Source organism: Ictalurus furcatus, chromosome 9 (assembly GCF_023375685.1).
Source record: "Ictalurus furcatus strain D&B chromosome 9, Billie_1.0, whole genome shotgun sequence".
In the NCBI taxonomy this organism is placed as follows: Eukaryota; Metazoa; Chordata; class Actinopteri; order Siluriformes; family Ictaluridae; genus Ictalurus; species Ictalurus furcatus.
The window spans coordinates 17,501-28,648 of record NC_071263.1 but is presented as its reverse complement, the minus strand read 5'-3'; the positions used below and the strand labels follow the sequence as shown (position 1 = coordinate 28,648).

At 39.4% G+C, this 11,148-nt stretch overlaps 1 protein-coding gene across 2 annotated transcripts in view; it reads left to right on the top strand.

Annotated features, from left to right (window-relative positions):
- Positions 1-4,487: 4,487 nt before the first annotated feature.
- Positions 4,488-11,148, top strand: part of LOC128612981 (sphingomyelin synthase-related protein 1) — an 8,091-nt gene continuing 1,430 nt past the window's right edge. Inside the window, exons 1-6 of one of the 2 annotated variants that reach the window (XM_053633484.1) lie at positions 4,488-4,627; positions 5,355-5,430; positions 7,517-8,090; positions 9,596-9,691; positions 9,876-9,993; positions 10,533-10,683. In XM_053633484.1, the coding sequence (XP_053489459.1) occupies positions 7,519-8,090; positions 9,596-9,691; positions 9,876-9,993; positions 10,533-10,683 (937 nt within the window). In that variant the 5' untranslated portion in view covers positions 4,488-4,627; positions 5,355-5,430; positions 7,517-7,518. The remainder of the gene's footprint in view (positions 4,628-5,354; positions 5,431-7,516; positions 8,091-9,595; positions 9,692-9,875; positions 9,994-10,532; positions 10,684-11,148) is intronic. The other variant, XM_053633485.1, reaches the window with a different exon arrangement.

Below are 11,148 nucleotides of genomic sequence, written 5' to 3'. Positions count from 1 at the left end.
CCATAGTTGTAGTTAATATACAGGAGCAAATTAAGGTGTTAGACGCAGCTTTGCTGTGACCTAATTATCACTAGCATGTTTAGTGCTAGCTACAAAATGAGAAATGGATGCCAGATTCAATTAAAATGGCTACAACAGTGGGCCTTGATACAAGTTGAATAGAAATGAATGGAGAGTTATTCTCGTATACATCTAGATTATGTGAAACACCCCAATTTATGCAGGCTTTGTGACCCAGCCAATATTGGAAAGTATCGACTTGGCTCTGACATCCAAGGTCTAAGGGAAAAAGGAAATGGAGAAAGGGAGAAAAAAAACCCAGTAAAGTGGAGTTTTTTTGTTTTGTTTTTTGTTTGTTTGTCCAAGGTTGCTTAAACATTGAAATGTAAAATTACATTGTAGTTTACACTGTAGAGGAAAGGATGGACCAAGAGGTTTGTCCGCTATATATATATATAAAATTAGTGGTCTATTGGCAGTTGAGTGAGCACATTCAGGTCAGATTTTTTGAAAACTGTAAACATAGATGAATTCATTACCATCCTGAACCTGCAGTTGGTGCTGTTCTGAGCTGCTGAGTCATGTAGTGCCAAGCCCAGCCAAACCCAATATCCAATCAAAAGTCTTGCTTGAATGTGTCTCCCAATGCAACTCCACAGTGCCACTTATGTGTAAATATACTAATTACTTAATTGAAGAACTAATGGCTTAATAAAGGGATTACATCTATTTAAAGATTAAATTGATGAATACGTAAACTGAAATTTTGTGAAATTGTGTGCAGTCAGTGAAGGCTTAGTAAAGGAAAAGCATGAGCCCGTGAAGAAGACCTTGTATGGTAGAATGCATAAATGATTTTAAATGATTAAACTGGGGGAAAAAAGTTGAGCTCTATCTCTGTTCTTGTTTGCCCATCCTAACTTCCAGGGGCATTAAGAATCACTGGGATGCCTTCTTGTGCCTTTTGCGCACATGTACTGAGAAGGCTGAGTTAGCATTTGCAGTAAGTACTGCTATAATACAGCCATCTTTCCCCCAGTTTCCACTGTCTAGCAGACATGTATCTATAGATTTCTCTCAATATGCTACATGGTGCTAATTGCTGAGTCTACCAAATAACCAGTTCCACACCTGAGGCTAAATGACACCAGGGTGGCTGAATAGTTTTCCTTTACCATACCACTTGCTATTAACTGCTGAGCCTGTCACGTTACTTGGATTTCTGTTAGATTTGGTTATTTCGGCTGGAGTTGGTTTTCCCTCTACACAACAGACTTATTGTACTCTTCACTTTGTGCCAGATTTCCCCCATATTGTGTGTTTATTCTACTATACATCAACTAATTATCCTAAAGAGCCATGCTGGTATATGAATCCTTTGGAAGCTGAAGACTGATGCACATTAGCTGTGCATAGTGCTTCTGCATTTTCTATCCAAGTGATGCAGTGTCTCTCTGAGACAACCTGTGTGCTGTCTGTACTGATGCCGACGTCCGCTGCACTCGACGGGCATATTAAACCCTGATTCGAGTCTAATCTGACTCAAAAACTGCAGGCAAAACTGCTTGTTAGTTGCAAATGTCCACATCCAGTTTTGGATGCTTTCTGAGCTACAGTTCCAGTAGCCCTCAAATATTTCATGCCACAGGGTCTCCTTGATACCAGGTTATTGCTCTGACATAAAAAGAAGGTCGGTCTTGTCATACCTGATGGTCATCAGGATACTGCCATACTTGGATGACTCCTATTTTCCCTAGGCCATTCGTGACATGTCCACCCTTGTCATGCACATTACAGTACATAGCTTGGTATCATGGTGAAGTCTGAAAAGCCGGCTAACACCAAAGCAGGCCACACAATTTGCCACAGAGATTGCTGAGATTCCATTTGCTGGAGTTGCAAGCTTTTCAGAAGTGGGATATTATTCTATGGCTGGACCCCAAAATTCCACAAATACAAATGTGTACATAGGAGCACAGGGTCCATGTGGATTCCTGTTAGAACAGCTTGAATTGATGGTGGTCAATCTGGCCTCAAGTTCTTTGCTCTATCTGCTCTCTCTGCATTTTACAGTATCTCCTTGGGTGGACCAATCCTTCAAAAGATAGGCTGGATACCCAGCCCCTGCTATGCTATGCAACTATATGAAGAGAGTCTTCTCTTCTTGGGCATTATTAATAGGTGCAACTCTCCAGGAAGTCTGTACTTCTGCTACCTAGACTCACTGTGCACTTTCTCCAGGTTCTACAACCATAACAGTGTCCTGCCCAATGATATGGTATGGTGATCATCACTGATCATTGCTGATATGACCATGTATAATCACCAGACTCAGTTAGTTCTTTTAGGTGAGCTATTAGTACAATTGCATAACAAAACATGTGGCAACCCCTGCTCGAGACCCCGTCATTGTGGCAGGACCATTAACGTTACAACACACAACAATGTGTGGCTTGACTTTTCTCTCAGTTTCTCTGTAGAGAGGTCAAGTTTTTCCAGGGCAGCCTAGATTGCTTGCATGAGTTCGTTAGCGTCTGCATTTTTTATGATCCTCCAGACTAATTAATTGGGTCACTGGTTTACCATCTTGCACACATCCTAAAAGTGAGTTGCTTCTTCTACACCAACTGTATAAAAAGTAAGTTTGTATTTTATATCACATAATTTGGCCATAAGTCAAGTCCATTTTTTCGTGAATGCTACATGGACGTTCATAATCAGCTAGAGATTTTTCCCTTTTAGAAAGCCACTGTCTTTATGGTTTCTTCATGTCTCACACAGTTTACATGAGCCATGCTGCCATGATTGATTCTAAAATTAGATGTTCCCTTCAAAAAGGGAGTAGTCTTGCCTGTGAAGCTCTATCGTTATACAGCAAGAAATGCAGGAAAGTGCACAAAAGATCTTCCCAAATTAACCATTCATTCATTTTCAGTTACTGTTCACAGTGGATCTGGAGTGTATCCCAGAAAGCCTGGGCACAAAGCAGGATTACATCCTGGCTGGCACACGTTACAGGGCACCATGAAAACATCCATTCCCACCTATGGGCAACTGAGCAGAGGAGACCAACACAGACGTGGAGAGAACGTGTGAAACACCACGCAGGCAGTCACCCAAGCTCAGGATTGAACCAGGGACTCTGGAACTGTCCAAGTTAACCATATATTAGTTAAATAGTTAGCCTAGTTAATCTCTAGGCTGCAATAAAACACATTTTCAAGAATTCCTTTATTTGACATTACTTACATCAGCCGTTTACTGTATTTCTTATTGGCCTTTGCACACACACTGCATGTCATGCTACACAGGCCTATATTCTTTTGGCCACTAGGGGGTCTCTGGTGTGCACATGAAGCCTAAAAAATATAACGGAATTTGTTTAATACAGCTGGCTGGAAAGCTGAAGTAACACGAATCATAATGTATTTTCAGCCTGCGAAACAAAAAAAAATCATGGGGTTTGATAAAAGCTGCCAGTGATCCGTTTGGGAGCTGAAAGAGTTGATTCACTGATAAGCTGAGCCGATTGTTGAGAGCTGCAATCCATCCTTTTTCCATGCTGCTTATCCTACATAGGGTTGTGCACCTATTAACACACTATGGACAATTTGGAAATGCCAATCAGCCTACAGTGTGTATCTTTGGACTGGGGGAGGAAACCGGATTACCCGGAAAAAACCTCCGAAATACGGGGAGAACATGCAAACTTTCTATACCGCTTATCCTACTGGGTTGAGGGGAACCTGGAGCCTATCCCAGGGAGCATCGGGCACAAGGCAGAGTACACCCTGGACTGGGTGCCAATCCATCACATACACACTCACACACCCATTCATACACTACGGACACTTTGGACACGCCAATCAGCCTACCATGCATGTCTTTGGATTGGGGGAGGAAACCCTTGGAGCACAGGGAAAACATGCAAACTCCACACACACAGGGCAGAGGCGAGATTCGATCCCCCAACCTCAGAGGTGTCACTAAGCCACCGTGCCCCCAGCTGGAGTTCTTCCCAATTCTTCCCAAACAGATATATTATATATCAAATAGAGGATATCATATACATATAAACAACAATGTAAACAGTATAAACAAATGTAGATTTACGTAAATAAAAACAATTATAATAAACCACAAAATAATCAAAAGGTAAGATTTTACACAAAAACTGCAAAATTGGAATACAGAATGCTTGTTTTAAAAGCTTATACAAGGATTACGCCCAGTTGGAATTCGGTTAACTATTCACTTTTAAATCGCTAGTTTTTAAGGTTCCCTTCACGACACATGACACCAGGCCACGCCCACAACCACCTGATTTCGGTCAAAAAAGTCGAAAATCCGTCTTGACTGCTGTTGTATCCCGAATATTTTATCACTAAATAATGTGTTGTTTGTTTTTATTTTTTCCAACAGAATTTGAATGGATTGTGTACCAAAAAAATAAAAGCCAAAATATTACTGCTTAATATAATCCCTTCACACCCAAACGTGAACCGTGACACACTTCCTGTTTACATGCAGTGGCGTGGCTTGTGGCAGCATGGCAGTGACTCACACAGATACAAGTGATTCAGCTTCAGAGCTCACAGGGAGACTCTCTGATCACAGCACTGAGACGGTAAGGCGAGATACGTTATTACTAACATTAGAGCTGAATATTAATCGAGTGTTATTTTATTTGTTTTGAAATGTTACAGCTATTTAGTCATGTCTGTCTTCTGATCTAACACGTCTAAATCGTACTACTCACTTGTACTGTAGTTGGAAAAAAACCGTTCATTTACTTGAAAACTTATATAATTTGCAGATGTAAATGTTTTCACAACCAGGGTGATGTTTTAGATATAGAGAAGATATAGAGCTTCTCTTCCATGATTGAAGTTTTTTATTAATGTTATTTCAGTCAACGCTTCTTGGTATCTTTAGTTGAGTTATGGACAAAACCCTGGATCATGTCATACATTGACGCGTGCAAAAATTACTGGAAGAACTATGAGTTTCACTTTGTAGTGTATTTTTGTAGGTTTGATAGGTTTTAAAAGAAACTTGAAAGTAATTAGTAATCTGATTACTTTGTACATGCAGTAATCAGTAATGTAATCAGATTACAGTTTTAAAGTATTAATTAGTCATCTGTAGTGTATTACTTTTTTTGTCTAACTTACCCAACACATATGCATATGTCTGTTGATGTACAGAAATGACAGCTAGCACACAATTCTATTGCAGAGTGAGTTCCTAGTGTTGCTAGGGTTTTTCATTCATTCATTTTACTTCCACTGTTCCTGGTGGGGGTTACAGGGGGAGCAGTCTGAGAAGGTCACTCTAGACTTTTCTATCCCTAGCCACAGATTCCAGGTCCTCCTGGGGGATTGCCAGACTGTAACACTACTGTCACTGACCTGATCTGATGCAATTGAGGTACTGAATACCCAGGATACTTAAACTCCTCCATCAGGGGAATGGTCTCTTCCAGGGGCAAGCATGAGAGCATCCTACACTTTATTACGGGAGAGAATCATGGGAAATGAATAATGTTTTGTTTTTAAAGTGGTTATGAGGCACGGCTAAATTATCCCTGGGTGTGACTGTATGTGCGTGTGTGCTCTGTGATGGAATGCTGTCCCATCCAGGGTGTATTCCTTCTTCTGTTGCATAAAGTTCAAAATTCATGCAACATTTTGGACTGAAATTGCAGTACAATAGATAGCCAGCTAATGTTTGTGATAACTCTAGTGTTGATGATTACATTGTCAAAACACTGTTATACATTTAACCAAATACTGTACAGTATCTGTATATCAATTGATCAAAAGCCAATACTGCTATAAAGTAATTTAAAAGGTAGAGAAGGGGCACATTATGTTCACAGTGTGTTCAGCCACGTTGATTTGACGTCACTCCGTAAACGGGGATGGAACTGGTAGTTGAGAAGACTAGTTGACTAGTTGAAGTTGACTAGTTTAAATTTCAAGTTGAGGGGGGCGTTATTGGTGTTTTTTATCGGTTGTAGGTAGAGAATTACAAATTGCACCTTCACCTCAAACACAGCATGAGGATAATACTGTCCGCCCTCTTCCGCATACATGAGCTCACAGACACCCATGATTGTTGCTGTGATTGACAGGGTTTAGAGAGTGTGCCATCCCGCCACTCAGAGAGCATGGCCGATAATGTAAATACGTTAATAAACCATTATACTTTACTACAACCAATACACAGCCAACGTCCATAATACACAATATACATTGATAGTAAAATAAAGCAAATCTACACTTCGTTCATATAAAAACAAACATACACAACCCCCAACCCTCAACCTAACCTATGTGCTAGTTTTAATCTCTCTCTCTATCTCTCTCTCTCTGTGTGTGTGTGTGTCTGTGGGGGGGCGGGGTGGTTAGTCAGTGGAAATGCTGAGTTTGTCTCTAACAGAGAGGTGTTATTCAGAAGAGAGTTTAGTGTTGCTTCATAAGATAACGTCAAAAAGTTCCATGTGAGCCTGCATGAAAGAATAAACAAACACACACACACACACACACGCACACTTGCAGCATGACAGGTTGGAATGTGCAACTTGATTTCCTCTGTTAGATTGTGCAATTCCTTACTTTCCAGTTCTGCAGATCTGTGGGAGAGCTGATTCTAGAAAAAAATAAATGATTGCTGATTTTCAGAGGTCTTACCTACACATGGTGGAAGTAGAGAACACGGACAGTGACTGATATTTAGAGTTTAATCAGACCATTGTGTGAGTCTGATCTGTTTCTTCCAGTTATTATCACTGTTATCGGTGAGGGAGTGATTGGGTGTGTAAGTGACAACAGCCCTTTGCCCTGATAATTGGAACAAATATTAAGCAATCCTTTTTCTATAGATAATGGGTGAAGTTGCAGCCACACACAGCATTACTCCATTCCAGTTTCAATACTCAGCCAGTACATATATACTGTACATCATTAAGAAAATACTGCTTTTTAATGTTTACTTACACAAAGCAGCTGTAAAGTAATTCTTTAGATAATGTTAGCATATAACACAGCAGTGCTTTTGCCAATCCAATTATCATTATATACAGTAAATAATTACAATTCATCGATCAGTAATGCAAGTGTAATGAAAATAATTATATTATTTATTAATCACAAATATTTCTTCAACATTCTTATATCCTGAGCTTGAAGCTCACGATCTAATATGGGTCTTCATGATGGGACTTCATGAGTCCATTTTGTTCCTGAACAAATTAATGATCAGCACTGCATGCTCTCCAGTTACAGTCTATAAAAGATAACTGTCTATTAAAGAACACTTATAGTAAATGACACACATGGGTGTGAGCCTCTCTTCTTATTTGTACTATAGAATTAGACTATAAGTGAGGTAGGATGGAGGATAAGCAGGATAAATATTATTCAGATAAGTAAAGCAAAATGTTATAAATGCAATAATTTGGTAACGCTGAATATTACATAGCGGTTCTCATCTTCCTTCTTGTTCTGTGTAGGTATGGTGACGGGTGATTGGGTTGAGGGCTGGAGCATTAAGGAGGTGGCTCTCTGGCTCAGGGAACATGGCTTCAATGACTACGTGGAGCTGCTCTGCACTAAGCACCGCGTGGATGGAGCCGCATTGTTGTGTCTAACAGAACGTGACCTGCGATCCCCACCACTGCAGCTCCCACGGCTTGGAGACATCAAGAGGCTCACACTCGCCCTCCGAGGGCTTCAGAAACAACACGCACATCCACACACACCACTTAGTGACTCTGGCACAAATAGCGTGTTTCTCTCACATACCTCAGGATCAAAAAGCCATTTATGGAACCGCAGTGTGGACCCAAGCTACCCACAGTACAATGGGGTCGGCATGGCGATGTGGGAGGAGCATTGTCACAGTTACTCAAATGGGAAATGTAAGAAGGACTATGGCTACCTGGATCCAGAGGGATGGAAGACAGTCCTGAGCTCTGTGTATGTGATGCTGGTATTTGGCATCACCTCCTTTGTCATGGTGCTGGTGCATGAGAGGGTGCCTGACATGCGAACCTATCCACCCTTGCCTGATATATTTCTTGACAGGTGTGTATACGTGTGTGTGTGTGTGTGTGTGTGTGTGTGTATATATATATATATATATATATATATATATATATATATATATATATATATATATATATATATATATATATATATAATATATATATAAAATATATTATTTTTATATATATGATATATATAAAATATATTATTATATATTGTGTGTGTGTGTGTGTATGTGTGTGTATATATGTGTATATACAGTACGGTGAAAAAGTTTTAGGCACATGCAAAGAAATGCTGTACAGCAAAGATGCCTTCAAAAATAAAGAAATTAAATGTTTCTACATTTTAAAAAATACTATAAAGTGCAGTAATAAATGGGAAAAAATCACTATTTAGTTTGATGACCCTTTGCTTTAAAAAAAAAGAAAGGGAAAGTGTAGTCTCATGTACAGTTTTATAAGGAAATTAGCTGGTAAGATTTATTGAGCATCTTACAGAATCAGCCATGGTTCTTCTGGAGCCTTTGACTCTCGCACTTGCTTCTTATTTTTTCAGCAAAACCCAACAGCCTTCTTTTTTTTTGTCTGAAAAATGGTCTTTTATGCTATAACATAAGTAATATGCTGCTTTCTTTAATGACATACAAAATTTTTCTGTAACATTTTAATTGTGTGCTGGAAAAATAATGTTTGGAAATATAAAATGTTTTCTACTAACTCGATAATGTTGAAATTATAAAATAAAAATCTATAAGAAAGTTTTTACAAAAAAAGGGTGCCTAAGACTTTTGCACAGTACTTTGTGTGTGTGTGTGTGTGTGTGTATATATATATATATATATATATATATATATCAGTTAAGTGAATAATAAAACACAAAGGGGAAAATAATAATGATGGGGTGGTATAGTTGTTTGTTACAAGTTGGTTATTTTCCTATAGCACCATTGAAGCAAGTGTTTTATTCCTCTTATACCACAGCAATTTGTCAACTTTGTGTTTTCTATTTTTCACTTATTAAAGAACAACAGGTTATGATTTATCTGTTTGTAGATGCCGTTAATATTATGATGCATCTGTAAAACAAGTTAGAACAACTATAAACCACAAAGCTGTCCTTGGACTTTCCCGTTTGGGAAAATGGAATGTTACAAAGTGCTGACACAGGAGACTCCTTCCAAAAATACTAAACATCTCCTAAAGAGGAAACTTCACCATATAACAACTGCACACATTTTTTAAAAATTTCGTCCCTGTGCAAGTCCTTACTACAGAAATGATAGGTTATTACAGCAAGTACATGAATAAAAACCTGTGATTTGCTTTTGTGGCAGAACTACTGTCCTATTTATGCTTTCATATTAAATTAGTCAACACCTTCTGACCAATCAGAATTGAACATTTAGCTGCATTGTGGTATAATGACCGCTAACTTAGTGTATATGTGTGAGAGAGAAATCTATAGATGGATAAATAATAGGGGAGGGACTTACTGAATATAATTGTCATTTTCATTGACCTTTAATCCTGTGTATGGTTCAGTGTCCCTAGAATTCCCTGGGCTTTTTCCATGGCTGAGGCCTGTGCTCTCGTCCTGTGTTACATATTACTGCTAATACTGCTGCTGCACAAACACAGGTATGCATATAACCACATACATGCATTACATTTACATAAACACCAGTACATTTGCTCATGCACGTGCAGTATAACAAATATTTGAGCATCTTAGATCATTTCCAAGGGCATTCACCTTTAAATATAACCTTGTTGCTGTTGCTTCTGTGTGTGTGTGTGTGTGTGTGTGTGTGTGTGTGTGTAGATCTATTATCTTTCGCAGATTCTGTAGTTTAACAGGGACCGTGTTTCTGCTTCGCTGTGTCACCATGTTTGTCACCTCCCTGTCTGTACCAGGACATCATCTGCAGTGCTCAGGAAAGGTCTGTGATGTACATTTTAATTTCTTACATACTATTTATCTTAATAAAGCTCTGTTGGATTTTTTTAAATCATATTTGAAATCCATCCATTTTCTATACTGCTTATCCTACTGGGTTGTGGGGAACCTGGAGCCTATCCCAGGGAGCATGGGGCACAAGGCGGGGTACACCCTGGACGAGGTGCCAGTCCATCACAGGGCACAATCACAACACATTCACACACCCATTCATACACTACGGACATTTTGGACATGCCAATCAGCCTACCATGTATGTCTTTGGACTGGGGGAGGAAACCAGAGTACCCAGAGGAAACCCCCACAGCACGGGGAGAACATGCAAACTCCGCACACACAGGGCCACAGTGGGAATCAAACCCTCAACCCTGGAGGTGTGAGGCGAACATGCTAACCACTAAGCCACCATGCGCCCATATTTGAAATCATTTCAATATTTTTATTCCAAAGTTATCCACATTCATTCAGTCTGCAGGCAATCACAACATGCATATTTTGTGTGTGTGTTGGCGGGTTCTGTAGATGTACGGTGATATCTGGGTGAAACTCCTGCGCGCATTAGAGATTTGGAGCGGCTTTGGTATGTCCCTGACAGGGGTACACACGTGTGGAGATTACATGTTCAGCGGACACACAGTGGTTCTCACCATGCTCAACTTCTTCGTCACAGAGTGTGAGTTTTTTTTCTCAACACGTTTAACCGTGAGGTTATTGTATATAATGGCTTCACACTGCACTTTATTTTGCTTGGTTTTGTCCATTTTTCCATATTACCCATTTGTTCCTGATTCTGAAAAGGTTGCAGCTAGCAGGAATAAACCGTGATATAATGTATTGCTCAACCTAATATTGTTGTCAAGCTACTGGCAGATACAATCATTAATGCACTTGTTTGCCGTTTATTTAACATGATTGGAAGGGGACCTCAATGTCAGTGTCAGTGCTCTGTCAAAGTAAGAAAGTTTCCAGGCAATGGAGTTATGTTATCGTTTTATGTTTGTAGTACGTTATAGTAGCTATACAGTCATTCCCTCACCAACCATACTTTTGTTTTTCTCTCTCTTGAAGTCAATGAGACAAAAACACAGCTTGTCGTTTTAAAGAGAAATTAAAGAGAAAAGGAAAAATTTCTGTGTTC